Genomic DNA, 18,180 nt, shown 5'->3' with positions numbered 1-18,180 from the left:
TGCAGCTTTTGTTGGTCCATTTGTTATGCTTTTGAAGTTTTTTTTTTTTTTGGTTTTGTTATCGTGAGCAAGGTTATCTAGAATTTCCTTGGCTTCTTTTTATGAAGTAAAAAAGTGGAGTTGATATATGTTAGTATAGTTGGAGGATTGCCAAATATTTTGGGTCCATTTTGGTTTTCTGGATATTTTCTTCTGATTTTCTTTTTTAAGATAATCACCTTAGACTATGCACAATAATTTGAACTAGTTGTTGATTTTGGTCTGTGCACTTGATTTGTAGTTGCTATACTTAATAAATTAATACTATCTTTTGATGGGATTATTGATCATTTTGCATTGCAGCTCCTCATGCATGTTCATCATAATTAACTTATCCTTTGTTATGTTATGTTTAATGTACTGATTTTTGTCTTTCACATAGTCACTTACCTTTTTTTTTTTTTTTTGGTTACCACGACCAGTTCCTCCTATTCTGATTAAGAACTCCAACTTCGGTTACGATGGTAAGTATTTAAATTTTTTTTTTAACAGCTATTCAACATTATTTGGGAGTCTTAAGTTATGTACGAAGATGGCATCTTGTGCTAAACAAATCATTAAGGTTGGCAAATTGTCATCTTATGAGCAAATGTCAAGGCTGAAGAGAAGTTTAACAAGATTCAAGTCAAGATGGAAGAAACGACATCCGGGTAAAATGTTTCCTGCTGAAATGATGTTTTGTAGCTGGCACAAGGGTAAGAAGAAGATACTTGTGGTCACAGATGAATCTGTCGAGTTCTTTGAGGGTTTGCACACCTGTGTTTCTACTAGTAGTGCTTCAGAAGATGCAAAAAGCTACATAGATATGATTGTTGCACGTGGTATCATACCTGAAGATTATAATCAATGCCTAAGGGATGCTATTGTGGTCAGCGCAATTCAGGACCCCTATACTGGAGGTTATGTCCTATCTAGAGTGCTTGGAAGGGGAGGTTTTGTTGTTGACCCTTTGCGGACACATGTTCTTCGCATTATAGAGATGCGCTATGATATAGTCGAGCAGCATATGCAAAACAGGCTCTTTTGCATTTCTGAGGGATTGAGCTATTCTTCTGAGAATGACCAATGACTTGAATCATATACACTCACAAGCGTAAGAATCATGTCAAGATAGAGAAGTATTAAACCCAAAATTATCGTACCACGGGGATTAGTGGCTAGCCCACAATCCTTGGATAGTCGGAACTAAAGACTCCAACCAAATAAAGGAAAATATAGTGAATAAAAATAGTAATCTAAGGCTGTAACGCCCCAAGCCGCACCTCACCAGCTTAAGCTTGTTACAGTGCCGCGAATCTCTAAAACATAAATCGAACGCTCAATTTACATTCTAGAGAACCGCTAGGCATTTTGTTTGAAAACTTTTTGTCTAAACATAGGGGAAGCTACAAGTACTTTTGAGGTGAAATTTTTTAAATTACTATAATCTATTTCGTTCATCCAGAACTTGGATAAAGGCTCACACGAGGTATGGATTTCAATGAAAGAGAATTCAACTAAATTTGACACTAGGCTAGATATTAACAAGTTCTTAAACACGAATTTCGAGAAATAGAATTCAGAACGAACTGCAAACGAGGATTTACCGAACTCGTTCCGCACACCCAACTCCATCCGCTACTGTCCCGTCACCAGTGCACAGTACCTGCATCCATACTGTTGTAGGGGTGAGATTTCGTCCCCGCTGCTAAACAGAAACTCTACCTCTACTAGGTTTGAAAATCGATAAATAAATTATAGAGGCCTCAGTATGAAAACATGCTTAAACCAAGTATTTAAAGGAACGACAAACTTTTCTTAAAATGTTTTCGAAAATCGATGCATGTTACTCAATTGAATACGCTCGTTGAATCTTACCCGATGGCCGGTCCTATAGACCCACTACACGACCTTACCTTAATTTACTTTATCACCAGGTAAGCGAGCAAGAACGTCCGCTACCTAGCTACACACATGTACCGAGTCCGACATTATAAGCAGATACTCGGACGACCGACATAGCTAACCCTCCTGAGGTTTAGGGAATCGAACCCAAGGAAGTCAGTGCCCCTTTCACTCTCAAGCCATCACATTTCTCACGATTTAGTTAGTATGCATTGAATTTTAACATAACCAAACCATATCACCTAACATGCATCACTTTAATAACAATATATAAGAAAACCACTAACCGAGGAGAGTCCTGAATCCCTACCTCGATTCCGATGCTTTCTCTCACGTACTCCGAGAGTTGCGAACCTTCCGTTCCTCGGGTAACTGGAGTCCTAGATTCTGATATTTCGTTCGTTAATATTCCATTGAACAATTATATGAGATCTCGACGATTAATAAATCGTCCAAACCAACTTTCCCTGGTTTGACCAGGAGTTGACCAACCTTTCTTGGTTTGACCAGGATTGACCATTTTGACCAACGTTTGACCAATCGCAACAAATTCGATAATTAACCCAAATTACCGAACATTCACTTGAAGCTCACGGTATCGACCACATATATATTAAGTGCACCCAATTACTAAGGCCACCCTATATATATATATATATATATATATATATATATATATATATATATATATATATATTCTAGTGACTTGTGGCACTGTGACGTGCTTAAGCTGGTGAGGTGTGGCTTGGGGCGTTACAAAGGCACCAAGCCATAGCAATGCTCGGCTTTGATTTTCACCAAAGCCTAATCAAAACTAAGAGCCTAGTGGTGGTTATTTACAATGAGTCGAAATTGACACCGATAATTGTATTTTAAATTTCTAATAACTAAAGTGCAAGAATTTAAATGAAAATTTTAACTAACAACTAAATTAAATAAAGGAAAAAAAAGTAAGAAATGAGTATAAATAGGGGATTGGTAGCTAGAGGTGAATTCTAACCCTAATTCAATGCTCTAGATACTAATTTGATTTAGATGCAATTTATTAAAGACGGTAGAAGCCGTACCCAAGGCTTTTCAAGGCTCAAGGGTCGAAATTCCATTTCATGGTATTCCTACTCTGGTTCAAGGGCCGTAGGAGTTCACTTGGCATGAATTAGAGCCGGTTCAATGGTCATTAATTCACATCAAGAGGCCTAGAGATCGTGGAATTAGGCAACCAATCTCACCATAATTGCGATCAAGCTAATCATGTAGTGGACCATGCTTGTACTTTCCACGAATATTAAATTGGGGTTCTAGCCCTAAAATCTAAGGATGTCATCCCCTAAATTTTAATCTAGACTTATTAAAACACATACCCAAGAGTTGACAATTCCTAAGCATGCATTCTAATCAATTATCACAAAACACAAGCATCCAATAATTAACAAATTTCATATATAAATTAAATTTAGCATCCATTACATCAAATTTGGGCTAGGGCACACAACCCTAACCCCCAACAAAGAAATTACTCACAACCCATAATCATAGACATCAGAATTACAAATTCGAAGATAAAAGAGTAGAGAAGTGTAAGAGAAAACAAGAATAGTCACAATTAGCTAAAAAGCTAGTATGACTAGTCTTAATTTACAACTCCCACAATTACCCAAGTCCTGAATCTTGTAAAGATTGAAGTCCTTGATGAATCCTTGAAGCTTTGGGTGAGATCTCCTTGAAATCCCAATATAAAATTAAGGTAAAGATGAAAAGAAGAAAAAGAAATGGAGGAAGGAGAAGAGAAGAAGAGGTGAGAAGGGAGAGATCTCTCCAAATTCGGCCAAAAGGCCTAGGGTGTAGAAAAAAAGGGTCTTCAGCTTGTGAAATGTGTGTGCAATGGTGCTTAAATACCCTGTTGGGTTCAAGGGTCAAGATTGGACTTGTACCCTAGATCCAAGGGCTAAAAAACAAGTAGAAAATGAGTAAAATAAAAAGACTAAAATAACCTAATAAAAATGTAGATAATTAGAATATTAGAAAACATTTTGGGAAATATAAAGAAAACTGGAGGTAAAAGTGTAAGTCAGTGTGTGTCTAGTGTGAACACAAATAAATATCTCATCTACATGTGTGATGTGTGTGAGGTGTGATCCACTATTATTATTATCATTACATCCATTTTGAATTTGAAATTTGAATACAAAGATGTAATACAAATGAGCTTGGGTCTTCACTTGTGCTTCTTTGGTCTTGGGCCTTGGACTTCATGCTATCGGGCCAAGTTGACTTAGTTGACCCGATGGTCAACTAGTTGACTTTTTGTCCTTTAGTCGGAGTTGACTTTTTACTTGAATTCGCTACTTCTTTCGTCTTTTTCCTCTCTTGACCATAATTTCCTACAAATGAAGAAAACAAAGTAATACTACGAAATAATGCTTAAGTATTCGCTAATTTCAAAGTAATTTGGGCTAGAAACACACGTAAATTGCTTGTGAATCACACCCCCACACTTGAATTTTGCTTGTCCCCAAGCAAACTAAATGTAACATAATAACCAAAAATCCAATAACTCAAACACATATGTTCAACCAAAAGAAAGTGTGGTATGGCCTTTCCAACCATAACCCTCAGAGAACTAATTATGTATATGACAATGAGATTGACAAAGCACAACATAAGATTTATGAATTTTTAAAGCAATTAATTAAGATGCACATGTGAGAAATGCTCAAGTACATTCATGTGATATCCATGTATCAAATCAATCCACCATAAGCAAATAGGCACATAGAAGACCCGATATAACCTACTAAACTCACATAGATGCACTAAATATTATCGCTAAAGTGTTTAGGGGATGGGTTTCACTCAAAAGAAATTTCACAACATGCGTCGTCATATGCTTACTCTTCGATCTCATCTCCGCTAGGTAGCTCACAACATTCAAGATCATGAGGTCTTTTATTTGGTTATAATGGGGCCAAGGGCAAGTAGTTAAGAGAAATGAAGAATAAGGAAATACAAAGTCCATAGAAATCGATGAAGCAACTATGTATAAGAGCAATTTAGCCACAAATGGAGAATTTTGGCTGAAGACTACGTGAAACAGCAATACCTAGAGATGTAGTAAATCTTACACAAACAACCCGAGCACTCCAAACTCGGAGCATGGAAGACGTTCCCATTATAAACCCTTGGAAAGGGGTTTATGCGCGGCTCAAAAAACCACAAGCAGACAAAGCATAGTGGCTTTTATAGAAGAAGAAGAAAAGAAAGCCAAAAGGGCAGAAATGAGAAGATGAGCTCACGCTCACCACATGGGAGTTGTAAAGAGAGATAGAGGCAGAGATTACATGCCATCTGTTGCAGTTGGGAGCGCTTTCCGGGTTCCCAAAAAGGCTTCATTTTTTGATTGCTGGTGGAGTTGCCACAACTGAACCTGACCCATTTCACTGCTCTATCTCTTTCCCTAATCTGAACCACACCCATTTGTTTTTCTTGCCTCAATTTCAAAACCCTAGTCCCAGATTGTGCTCTGGTCGTCTCTGCATGTCCATTTTGGGAAATGCAATGCAATGGTGAGCTGAGTTTTGGTTTGAATTTGAATTGCCCTACCCTCTTTAGTTATTTGTCTCTTTTGTCCTCAATTGCCAACACCCTTTTGGTTTATTTAGCTGATAATTGAAACCCTAGCACTGAATTTGTGAATCTGTCTTCTTTGCATGTTGATCAGAAAGTACATTTCTATGGGGAGATAGCTTTTCTGGGTTTTTGTTTTTTTGGTTGTGTGCATTTGGTGATGGTGTTTCAATGGCAGTGAAATGTGATATGGATTTTGATCTGCATAATTGTGGGATACTGGGGATGTTTGGCTTTTGATTTTTGACATTTCATTCATTTTCGGATTATGGCCCTATAGAATTATGGCTAAATGTTGATGGGTTTTCGTTTGCTTTGGTTTTATACCTGTAAGTTGGTTTGTGAATGCATGGCTCTGCCTATGCTATGGTTTTGTCGGAAAGATTTATCTTTTACGTACACATGGGTCTGCCTATGCCATGGTTTTGTAGGAAAGCTTTATCTTTTACGTACACATGGGGAGCATCTTTTCTATTGGCAACAGAATCTAACGTTTTTAATCATGTCTAATTTCGCCCGTTACCCGGTGTTCCAATTTTGGAATGTCATTATGATTTTTAGCATGTTTGTGTTCTATTTTGGGGTTAAGATGCAGGGTGCTTCAGTGATTCGAAGTAAATTTAAGCTTATATTAGGTAGGCATTTAGTAGCGTTAGTTGTCTCCAAAGAACAGAATATATCTAGAAAAAATGTTTTTCATTAAGTTTAGAGGAGTCCAACTTCTCCATTAGGTGTCTGTTTTAGACATTTGCACTTACTTCCTGATGGACTTTTTTGAGGGTTTAGGCTGTTAGCAATAGATGATATGATTCACTTTTTGTTCTGAGCTTTTCATATTCATTTTCAGCAATAGAAGACTAGGCCATCTATTTTATATCTTTTTTCTTTCAAGGGATCTACTGTTCAATTGCATGGTCATGTAAAGTGTGACCTTGTAAAGAATTTTCATGGGACTATCAGCTGCATTGAATTTTCATATATATGTTGGGCCCGTTTGCGATGGTAATTCTGTCTTTTGGATGGAAGAGTTAGATAGTGGTTTTGTGATTTTCCATCGTGGACGGAAGGGGCATTTTGACTGTTTTCTCTTTTAGTAGCTACAGAGTTATGCAACACTTGAAGTTTTGTGTTGTACCCATTTAAGGCCAGTAGATAGGTTTTTAAGCATCCTGCAGCTTTTAGAGTGATTTTCGGATGATGTTAATTAACTAGTTTAATTACATGAGTTTTGAATTCTTAATTATTTTCCTTTCTCATTGTAGATCTTGTCTCAGTAATTTACACCTTTTCTGGTCCTGGATGGATCTACAAATTGTGGATGTAGCTCTTAATCGGTCAATGTACTTATCATTGGAAGTATTGAGGATTCTATGATGACGGTTTTAGGGGTTCTGTGTCAATTATTGAATCATTTCCTATACTTCGCATTTCAGTAATGATGAGGTTCGTCTTTTTCTTTTTGATGCATTAATCTCAGTAATTTTTCAAGGGAAAATTCCTGTAACTATTCTACAGAATAATTTACAACACTGTTGATTTACCTTTTGTGATGATGTTTCTATGTAGAGCAGATAAGGAATGATAAGGAAGAGACTGTGGATAAAGTGCTGTTGCAGTTACTAGAGATGTTTCTCAGCAAAGAAATTGAGGATCTGCATGATGATGACTTTGAGGGATCCAAAACTGAGCACCATATATTCACAGAGGTTTTCTTTGGTGGTGACGGTGCTAGCACGAGTAAGAGATGTCTTGTAACTGGAGTGATTAACTTTGAATGTGAGTCAAGTAAGACCACAGATACATCACTCTCTTCAAACAGTGAAAACTCAATTGTAACGAATCAGTCAAACTCTAAAAATACTTGTTTGGAGGAGTTTTATAACGCTACTGAGGAATCTAGAGAAATTTTTGGACCAGGGTTTTTCCCGGACAGATCCGCTTGGCTAGATACGAATGGCGAAGATGTGAGTGCTAAGAGAATGAAGTTTTCAGTTGATGAACTTCCTTGTGCAAAACCTGGTTTAGGAAAGGTAATAGATTTGTCCATAGTTTCAAAAGAAATGGTTTCTGGCTTGTCTGTTACTACAGACTCCATTACTGAAACAGTGACATTTCGTTTGGTCGAGTCTTCGAGTGAGGGAGTTACATCTAGTTGCTATCTGTTAAAGCAGCCTGCAAAACTTGACAGAGGGGCCATAGTAGGTGACTCTGACGTTTCAAAGAACAGATTACCAGCTTCTGATGGGAATGATGGAAAGGAACTATGTGCAAGTAAAGCTGTTGCTTCACCTGTTTCCCAGGAGAGCTTCTCAACCATGCTTTTGGCTACAGGTTCCCCTGTCACTCTATTGGATAAGTTGGGAACTCCGCTAGGTGCTGAGGGAAAACCCGAGGGGTTGGATAGATCTGCTATTGCCTTCAAGAAAGACTCTAGCAAGGATCCTCGTCCGCTTCTCCAGTATGATGTCAATCGCTTACTTGAAGCTGCAGGATGGCATATTCAGAGGCGGAAAAGACCTAGTAGAGCTTATATGGAGTCTGTTTATGTAACACCAAAAGGAAGGTTAATTCGTGACTTCCCCAAAGCTTGGCGGTTGTGTGGTGAACTTTTGTTTGCAGATAGGTGCAGTTCGCTGCAGAGAGATGATGCAAAGGAATGGTCCAATATTAATCAGTTTTGGTCAGATCTATCTGGTGCTTTAGTAAATTTTGAGAAAGAGATGAATCAACCAGAACCTGCTACTGAATTGGCTTATTGGTGGAGGCTCTTAGATCCCTTTGTGATTGTTGTGTTTATTGAGAGAAAGATTCTTGCTCTGAGAAAAGGAGAGACTGTTAAAGCAACTCAAAGTTTAGCTATTAATACTAATCATAAGGTTTTGGCCTTGACTAATGCGAATAGTATCAAAAATAATCTGGAGAAGGAAGATGTTTCTGCTCCCCTCTGTGATACAACTCTGGCAGGAGGGAGTGGATCGGCAGTTTCTGAGGGGAATGTTATGGAAGATGTATCGGTGGTTTGTTCTGAGGAAAGAGATGAACTGCTGGGAGGCATGACTTACGATAGGCTGGGAGATAATCTGCAGGGGTCTCTGGAGTACCAAATAAAATGCGCAAGTAATGCTGTTTTGAAAAAGAAAATAAGAAGGAAGTGTAAAAAGATTTCTGAAATGGAACCAAGCTCCACTTCTAGTAATAATATTGGTTTGCAATGCATTGATGTCAGTGGTAACCAGTCAAAGTTGAAAGAGGTCGATGGCGACCTTGCAGGCAATAAAAGAAGTAAAGGAAGTTGCAAGAAGTCCTCATCTCTCAACTCCTCCCAGCATGTGGTTGGTGAAAAAAGCCCAAAGTCTGTGAAAAATGTTCGTGAATATGATGATTTTAAAACTGGAAAGAAGAAACCATCTAGATGTGAAATCAAAGATGATGACTTACTGGTTTCAGCTATCATAAAGAACACAGATTTTAGTGCAAGTCCTGGTCGATGTTCTTCTAGAAAGAAAGGCCACAAATCTAGAGCTCATAGGAAGCATAAAAGTGAAAAGAGCCATTGCAAGTTGCTTCTTAGAAGCCTGGGTAGTGTAGGAGTAAAAACAGTTCTGTCTTGGATGCTTGATGCTGGGGTCATATTTCTGGATGATGTGATCCAGTATCGGAATACTAAGGATGGTTCTGTTATTAAAGATGGTCTAGTTACCAGGGATGGTATTTTTTGCAAGTGTTGCAGTGAAGTACTTACAGTTTCTGAGTTCAAGATTCATGGTGGGTTCAGACTAAACCGTCCATGTTTAAATCTTTTTCTGGAATCTGGTAAGGCCTTCTCCTTATGCCAGCTTCAAGCCTGGTCAGCTGAATACAAGTCCAGGAAACGGCGGACTCAAGTGGTGCGAGCTGATGAAAATGATGAAAATGATGATTCTTGCGGACTTTGTGGTGAAGGGGGCGAGCTGATATGCTGTGATAACTGCCCCTCTACTTTTCATCAGGCTTGTTTGTCTCTGCAGGTTTGCTTTAGCTGCTCTTGCATACCTATATTGGTTAATTTTTCCTGAACTTTCCTCATGTTAAATATTCAAATATTTCAAAGCTATGGTGGCATAGCTTTTGCATTATCATTATGTATGTGTGTGTGTTTTGGGGCCTCTGACTTGCCGCATGCAATCCAGACAGGACATTTCATTGAGAAATATGTCAAATTTTAATTGAAGATTTTTTAAGTGCTAATAAATGGTGGTTTTGTGTTATGATCCTTAATAAAATTTTGGATTTGGGAGGGTAGCAGTTCTTCTATAACTCAAAGCTTCTGCATCTACAAAGGTTTTCTTAATAAGTCTGGCTGAATGGCAAATGCATTTTCTAACATGGTTCTTTACCATATACAACTTCAGTAATGGCGTGGATTCTGTTTATGTACATTGATCTAACATATATCCACATGAGAGTTGATCTGATAAAGCACTTATGTACATAGTTATGGTTGTATACATAGAAGTGCTCCTAAAGTTCAGTGAACTCACTAATTAAGATATGCATATTTGGAAGCATTAATAATGATGAACTACGTGGCAAATGATGGATCACTGATTGTTGATCTTCAAAAAAAAAACATCCTCATATTCTTATCCCTATCTATGCTGATATGCATAAAGTATTATTAGTCTTGATTAGATCAGTTTCCTTCTTGTATATATAATCACAAATAGGAAAGGAAGAATACCATTTCCTCTTAACAAATTTTGTTGTATCTTGAAACTGTGTGGGGTTAGTGGATCACTGATTCGGAAAAAAAGAGTCTGTACAATGATCGCTAGTGTACTTGTGTTGAGTATTCAGGGGTACTTCTCACTGTTTCTCGTAAACAATCATTCAAAAGAGACTTCTGAATGTGTACATCTTGGACGATAACATATTCTTGGTTGACTTGCATACAGAATTTACTTCCTCCAGAATGCATGGTGGCTTTACATTTTATTTTTTGACGCTACTTTGTCTTTATGTCATTGGAGGAAAAGTTATCATATGTTTGAATTTCTTTTATATCTGTGACATTTTGTTTCTATAGTTCCAGGACACCAGATTATCATCTTTGATAACCTTTTCTCTTTCATACTTGTTAGGGTTTTTGCCGAATATGTTTTGGAGTTGTTTCTTCTGTATACCAATATTCTGTTTTGCACTTTCAATTTCAGGAGCTTCCTGAAGGCAGCTGGTATTGTCCAAATTGCACCTGTTGGATATGTGGTCATTTTGTTACCGACAAAGGGGCTTCAAGTGCTTCTGATGGATTTAAATGTTTGCAGTGTGAGCATAAATGTAAGTTTCCTGTTTTTGAAACTTTCAAGTACCTAAACAGTTTTCAGTACCTGTAGAGAGAGTCTGAAGTTGTTTGATGTGGTATGTACATCAAAGTCAGACATGGTAACTGATATTGTGTACAATGGTGAAGATGGTAAGTAGGTTGTAGAAATACTTATTAGGAAAAGAAAGGAATATTACTCATAGTAGAAGTATAGAAATAATATTTCCACATGATGGAACTTCCGTGGTAAAAATTAATTATTACGGAAGTGGATGATTTGATCATAATTTGATATGGATTTCAAGTTTGCTTTTATGTTGGCATGCTGATGCTGGTTAACCTTTTCAGAGGGTGTATTGCATTAGATGCTTGTTTGAGTTGATTAAAAACAGAAGTATCTTGTTTGAAAGTAGACTATTACCTGCCATCATGTTTCAACTTTAATTTGTTTTGAATTCTCATATTGTGCAATGTGGCTTAATTCAATTTGTTGGGCCAAGTCTGTGGTTCTTCTTACTGTTTTTTTATATCTTTTGTGGTTGTTAGACCAGTAGGAACTCATTTGGATTATCTTGATTCCAAATTAGTTCCTGCCTCTGTTACTAACGAGTAACGACCATCTTGCGGAGAAGTGAAATTTACCTTACCTGATGATTTAACTTTTATGAACAGATCATGAGGCTTGTCTGAAAGAAAAATCCATACATGTACTGGATTCTTGGTTCTGTGAAAGAAGCTGTCAAGAGGTATGTACTGATTCTAAATATTCACTTACAGACATATCAATGAAAACTTTCGTGGCATTCTTTTTTTCATAGAGCAAGGACTTGCAGCTTGCTATTTCTTCAATCACTTTATTTCCATAACTGGAAGATTGTGGTTTTGCTTTCCTGAACCATCATCCTAGTTTAGGCAACACATGCAAACTGTTGATTGCCTTGTTTATTGTATCAAGATCTGCGTCCTTTTAAGAAGGAAGTGGTCTTGCTTGCCGCCTTCCTTTAAAGGCTATTTTCAGAGTTAAGTGAGGTGATTATGATCGTTAAGACAGATCCCTTTTGTTGTCATATGTTGTTAATCCTTTGACAATTTTGGGAGCAATCAATTTTCCAATTAAGAATATTCATCTTAAGTAACTAGGCTACCTGTGTATAGTTTCATTGGTTCTCCGTCAGACTTCAGTATTCTTTTTTTCCTTAAAGATCACATGGGACCCTGCCACATTTTTCCTTCTTTCAGTTTTATTAATCTTCTTCTCTTCATTTGTTAGTGCTTTACTAGTGTTTTCAGCGTTTTTTTTTCTTTATCGGCTGTTCTGTACATCCTCTCTATTATTAATCAATTTCTCTTTCCTATTAAAAAGAACATTCTCTTTACATGCAAACAAAGAATGGAATGGTTGAACAGTGGCATTACTTTTGGTCAACTTAAGTGAATTTCCTATTTTGTGTTTAAGATATTTTAGTTTAATATTTTATTTTTGAATGGATGAAAGATGTACTTCTCCGTTACTCAAGTTCATTTACGTAACATTAGTGTAATTGCTTTCAAGCGTTAAGATATGAGTGTGCTGTAGCCTGGAAGTGGCATAACTAGCTTTGTGGGAAGCAATTTTTTATGGGACAATGTAAATATCTTGCTCATGCAGTGATGAGCTTTAGTTAGCTATAAAGGCCTTGTAGGTTTTTTGTTCCTTATGATTTTCTTCCTTCTAAGTGTTCGTAAGTAATGTGAAAGAGCAAATTAACTTCTTGTGCCCCTACTGTTTGTCAGTAATGGTCTTCACTTACCACTCTTACAGTTCTGGTTAGTTCATACTTGGTTTAACTGTTGTGTGTAGGTTTACTCAGGTCTTCAGTCTCATGTTGGCTACATTAATCATGTTGTCGATGGCTTTTCATGGACACTTCTTAGATGCATTCGTGATGACCAAAAAGTTCATTCTGCCCAACGGTTATCACTGAAAGCAGAATGCAATACAAGATTAGCTGTTGCTCTTACTGTCATGGAAGAAAGCTTTCTGTCTATGGTGGATCCTAGAACAGGCATAGACATGATACCCCAAGTTTTGTACAGTTGGGGGTGAGTTCATCTCTTCCGTAGATAGCCTTGATCATCTTCTGACTTGATTTCTCTCTCTCTCTCTCTCTCTCTCTCTTTCTGAGGCCGTAAGTTTACTACAAAGATCTGCCCATAAATTAGGGATGCAGACAATGTTTACATTGTTATCAAGATTAGAAGTTCTTTCTTAAAAGGTCTTAAAGGTCCTTAGAAGTAATTAGAAAATTGCTACATGCCAGCAGGCAATAATATCACAGACTGTAGGAAAATGCAAATTCCAAATAGAACTAGAGGAATCTTCATCTTAAAGAGATTGGCGAACTTGTGAAATCCTTTATTTTAAGAAATACTGAACAAATATGGCTGCTTGTAGAACTTATTGCACATACAAATATGTATATGGCCTAAGTTTTCTTTCTGTGCTGAATTTCTGTCTTGTTTATGTGTGGTCTTGTTTTGGTCTTCCGCATGTTCAACTCTAGCCTTTTATAGAAATTATCATTTTATTTGGCCAGTTTTCAATTCCTTAATCAAAAACAAGGCAAAGATAAAATTCCCTTGATGTTTATGATCTTTTGATAATCATTTGTAAGAAAGCTGAAGAAACAGTAGATCACATCCTCTCTATTTGCCAACCAAAACAGAGAGTTTGTAGCTGTCCTTAGTGGCGGTGAATTACTAGAAGAGTAGGTGGAGGATTGAGATCTTAAGTTTACTGATTTACTACACTTGTAAGTTGTGCAACGGGTATCAGGCTTGTCTTTTTTTTCTTTTTTCTTTTTTTATAAATGCAAATATACAAGTTTTGGAAAAAAGACATCAATCCCATTCTCACCTTGAATTGATCCAAATATGGGGAGTTTCTTACTTTAAGTTGAGGACTATGATCAATATTCCACTGTCATTTAGCTATTGCATTTCTTTTCCTGGTAGCTGGTCGTATTTATTTGACTGGGTTTGCTCATGGTATGGAGAATAATTTAGATGCTTATGAAGGCCCATTTACTTAACAATTATATCAAAATGTGACACTTTCTAAACACAATTTTGTGTTATTTTTTTTTAAGTAAAAGTTGCTTATAAATTGGTAATTCTTGTTATGAATTGCTTATTATTTTTGTAATCTAACATTCAGGTCAGAATTTGCTCGTTTGAATTTTCAAGGCTTCTACACTGCAGTCTTAGAGAAAGATGATGTGCTGATATCTGTAGCATCCATCAGGTAGTACTACTATATAATTATTTTTAAGCATGTAGATCCTTTTGACATTCATTTTATATTAGGCTGCTGAAAGTTTATTTTAGTCTGCAGCCTACATCCCCATATACTAGTTGTTATCTACCACAATCGTTTTAAATGATTTAGAAACTTCCAAGTGGATAAGATGGTATTTCTTATTTTGTATTCTTTAAATGGAGAGCTGGGCTGGTTCTAATGAAAAGCTGTATGATAAAATGACGAGAAACTAGTAATTTTCTTCTAAATGATAAGGTGCGCGATTCATAGAGTGGGTACAATTTTATAAGTGATATGTATGGCAGGCTGTTTGCTGTCTGAGTAGCTACAAGCCCAAGGGTGTACCTTTCTATTTGTTAAGACTGTCCTGCATTACTGGGGGTGGGCTTAAGCTAGACTAATCTTAGGCTACGTTTCGTGTGGTGAAGGACTTAGTTTTGTTTTGCTTCTATCCTTTTTTCTCTCTCTCTCTTTTTATTTTTTTTAGTACTTATCAACTGCAATACCCACAATTCTCAATTGCCTTGACCCAAAATTGAATGAAAAGTTAGAGACTGGAGAAGTCACAATAAAGGATGACTTGTAGCTTTCCTCTATCTAAGATCAAGTATCAATTATGAAGACTTGGCTCTTCTACAATGCAGCAAAGAGTTTCTCAAAAATAAGAAAAAAATGATGCAGCAAAGAGAAATTCAGCAGCAATGAGGAAGAGTAAGAAGAACAATGAGTAATGACAGAGGAAGAGCAATGAGTGACAGAGTGAAGAAGACGACAATGAGCGAGCTATGAGCTCTCCTGATGGAGAGAGGGACAAAAAAAGAAAGAGAAAAATCTTAGCTAAGGATTCCCTTTTCAGTATCCTTAGTTTGGGCATCCTAGCGAGCCCATTTTAGAAAAAGGGTCCTAGTTAGTACCATTTATTCTAGTACCAGGCCATACCAAACATAGTTCAAACTCATTTGTAACTCTTATTTAATACATTACCAGCTAAGACCCTGTATCAAACGAACCCTAAAAGTGCTAATGTAGAATTAAATACTTCAAGCAATCTCCTCCTCAAAAAAAAAAAAAAATTCTGTCATAAAATCTCCTAATTTCGATGAGGTTCTGGATTTCGTTGATACTCTAAGATATATTGGCCACGTGTTTCTTGATATCAATGATAATAACCAGGTACTTAGGATGGATTAAGTGATTAAGCATCAAAGGCACAATTAGACATTCTTCGGCAAATCCATCTATGAATAGAAAGAGTAACACCGAAAAATTTCTCTCATTTTTTCATATCCTGCACCCACATTCCTTGCAGCTTAGTCACAAAAAAGAAAAAAAGAAAAAAGTTTATCAATGTATTGGAGCAGAAAAGTATAAAACCAAATAGGTAGTTGATTTTCCTGGGTAGCTTGGTAGTCTTATTTAGCTAGGATTTATTTCTTATTTACTTTTTCTAATGTGTTTTGAACGTTTGATTGTTACCAGAAAAAGAGAAGTGTTTTGATTGGTTGGCAGCAGTTGGCCAGGGCTGTGTTAGAACTCTCTTTTTGTACTTGTGTTTGTATGGATCTGTGCTTGGAGTTCAGTTCTTTTAGGCTGTTATTAGTGGTGTTCTTTATTTATTTATTTATTTATTATTATTATTTATTTTATTTTATTTTTGATGTTGTTTTAGATTTTGTAATTTTCTATGTTAAGATGAGTACCATTGTGAGTATAAAACATCGCATGAAACTTCTAGGTCTTGATTCTCTCCACCATCGCCAATTAGTTTTGGGTGTTGTTATCCATTTTCTTCATGGTATCACATTAGGCTGTTATGTGTTAGCTCTAATAGCCCAAGTGCTCCATGTCACCCAATAAATGTTGTTCATGTTTGAGGCTCAGTTAAGCCACACATGAGGGAGCATGGTACTACATTGAATATGTGAAGCTGGGCAGAGCAGTTTATAAGATCTTAGGCCTCTCCACACCATGCCAAATGGTTTTGGATCGGTGGCTCCAATTTCATAATCAATCTCATCTTTTGAAGTGTTTTCTGCTTCAGAAACTCAGGACTATTTTGTTCCTCTGTAATTGATTTTATCCAGAGACAGAATTTGCTAACTGTTGTTTGTTGCAGGGTGCATGGAACAACAGTTGCAGAGATGCCACTTATTGCAACTTGCAGTCGATACCGTCGCCAGGGAATGTGCCGACGCCTTCTGACTGCTATTGAAGAGGTATAAATGTAAAAATGACGTTAAATTTAGATTCCGTCAAATTTTTTTGTCCATTTCATGCACTCTATTGGGTTTGCTGGTTTGGCGGGAGGTCTTGATAGATTTACTCAACTGTTTTGATGTTTTAAAAATATTTATACCTTATTTATGGGGAACTTAATGTACTGCCTTTATGTGACATCTAAACCGCCTTTTGAAGAAATTAGTGAATTAACCATAATAGTTTTAAATGCCACCTTAGAGATGTTCATAACATGATCTTCTGCCGTTTTGTCTCTCACTACATTAGCTTTGCATAATGCTCTACTATTCTTACTTCTATCTTTAGCTTGTCATGGTATTCATTTCTCTATGTATGCATTTGTCTTTTTCTTTTCTGTGTTTTTCTAAGGCCATCTGGAACTCTGGATACGTGCATGACGTTAAAGATGTGCATATCTCGATGTTTTCCTATATTAGAAATTATTTCACTTTTCCTTATATTGAGTTTTGATTCTCACAACTTTTGGATTCTGGATGAGTGAAAGGTCTCTAGTTACTTTTTCGTAATAGTGCATTATCAAAAAGTTAGCAATGGCATAATCTATGGATAGGCTTTAGAGATCCAATTTTAGAATTCACTGTTCCAACTGGTTTATCTATTTTGTCAACTTTAATTGCTTCATCTTATTAACTCGCTTCTTTCTTCCACGTGGCTGTAGATGCTGATATCTTTTAAGGTGGAAAAGCTTGTAATAGCTGCCATTCCAGATTTGGTGGGGACATGGACTGAGGGTTTTGGCTTTATACCTGTGGAAGACAGAGAAAAGCAAAGCTTGAACAAGATCAATTTGATGGTTTTTCCTGGAACGGTTTTACTCAAGAAGCCATTATGTGAAAATAAAACAGCATATAGACATCCTGGTAAAGTATTTTCCCCCTCTTTTTATACCTTGCTGTTCATTCTTCAATCCTCTGAGAATTTGATTGATGGTGAACACAGGAACATGTCATACATCATCATCCTTGGAAACTGGAGGATTGAGAAAAGAATGTTGTTCTGAAGAAGAGCCGATGGTTGAGTTTGTGCACTCTGATGATACTTGTGGAAACAAAACTGGTGCTGAAGCAGGAATTGAATTTGTAGAAGGTACTAATTTAGAAGAATGTGATGATGGTAGTAAATTATTTATTGCTGCTGATGCTGGACCAGTTGGTACATCAGAAGGAAAAAACAAAGCAACTGAGGTAGGTATTCAATCCAGAGATGCCATTGTTGGGTTTGTACAGCGACGTGTTGTCCAGTGTTCTGCTAACAAAGCTGGTGCTGAAATGGAAATTAAAAGGAAGAAGTCAGTGGAATCTGAATCGTATGCTGAAACTGGTATTAAGGCTGTAAAGCAATCGGATGGGATATGTCGTGCGGACATAGTTGCTGATGCAGTTAGACTTGAAGTCGAGAATTTCCAGGAATTTGAAGCTGTAGAGCAATCAAAAATCTGTTGCCAGATTGAAGTAGGCAATGAATCAGAAATAAGGCAGATGACTGGCAAGGATTTGCTGGAATCTGAAGTCGGCAGTGAACCAGAAGGTAGAGTTTTTGAAAACAATCTTATGCAAGTGGGTGAAGCCAAAATAAGTACTTTGCAGGAGCAATTTTTAAAGCTGTCTTGTGAAGAACCAGCTTCAGCAGTAGAAAATAGCAAGCCGGAAACGGTTACTAATGTTGTTGAATCCTCGGAAATGTATGATGAAACACAGCTTTCTCTGGATGAACAATCGCAAAAATGATGCGAGGCGGAAATAAAAATGAGTTGATTAGAAAAATATCCTGTGCT

The 18,180-nt window shown here is 36.9% G+C and overlaps 1 protein-coding gene across 3 annotated transcripts; it reads left to right on the top strand.

Annotated features, from left to right (window-relative positions):
• Window positions 1-5,036: 5,036 nt before the first annotated feature.
• LOC112165994 (increased DNA methylation 1) lies at window positions 5,037-18,180 on the top strand. Of its 3 annotated transcripts, none has more exons than XM_024302734.2 (10): window positions 5,037-5,486; window positions 6,810-6,990; window positions 7,114-9,554; window positions 10,740-10,863; window positions 11,522-11,595; window positions 12,690-12,931; window positions 14,046-14,132; window positions 16,264-16,363; window positions 17,065-17,266; window positions 17,346-18,180. In XM_024302734.2, exons 3-10 carry the CDS (start codon window positions 7,173-7,175, stop codon window positions 18,131-18,133), a joined length of 3,999 nt encoding a protein of 1,332 aa, XP_024158502.1. In that variant the 5' UTR covers window positions 5,037-5,486; window positions 6,810-6,990; window positions 7,114-7,172; the 3' UTR covers window positions 18,134-18,180. The 3 variants fall into 3 exon arrangements, with proteins under 3 accessions (XP_024158502.1, XP_040362117.1, XP_024158501.1); XM_024302733.2 differs by having other exon boundaries at window positions 5,038-5,486; window positions 7,119-9,554; XM_040506183.1 differs by lacking the exon at window positions 6,810-6,990.

This window comes from Rosa chinensis, chromosome 5 (assembly GCF_002994745.2).
Source record: "Rosa chinensis cultivar Old Blush chromosome 5, RchiOBHm-V2, whole genome shotgun sequence".
Classification (NCBI taxonomy): domain Eukaryota; kingdom Viridiplantae; phylum Streptophyta; class Magnoliopsida; order Rosales; family Rosaceae; genus Rosa; species Rosa chinensis.
The sequence above is the reverse complement of the archived record's forward strand: the minus strand, read 5'-3'. Positions and strand labels throughout refer to the sequence as shown.

Coding starts and splice junctions, on each gene's coding strand:
- LOC112165994 (XM_040506183.1), top strand. Junction 11,596..12,689: donor GTGAAAGAAGCTGTCAAGAG/GTATGTACTGAT, acceptor TGTTGTGTGTAG/GTTTACTCAGGTCTTCAGTC. Junction 17,267..17,345: donor AACAGCATATAGACATCCTG/GTAAAGTATTTT, acceptor TGGTGAACACAG/GAACATGTCATACATCATCA.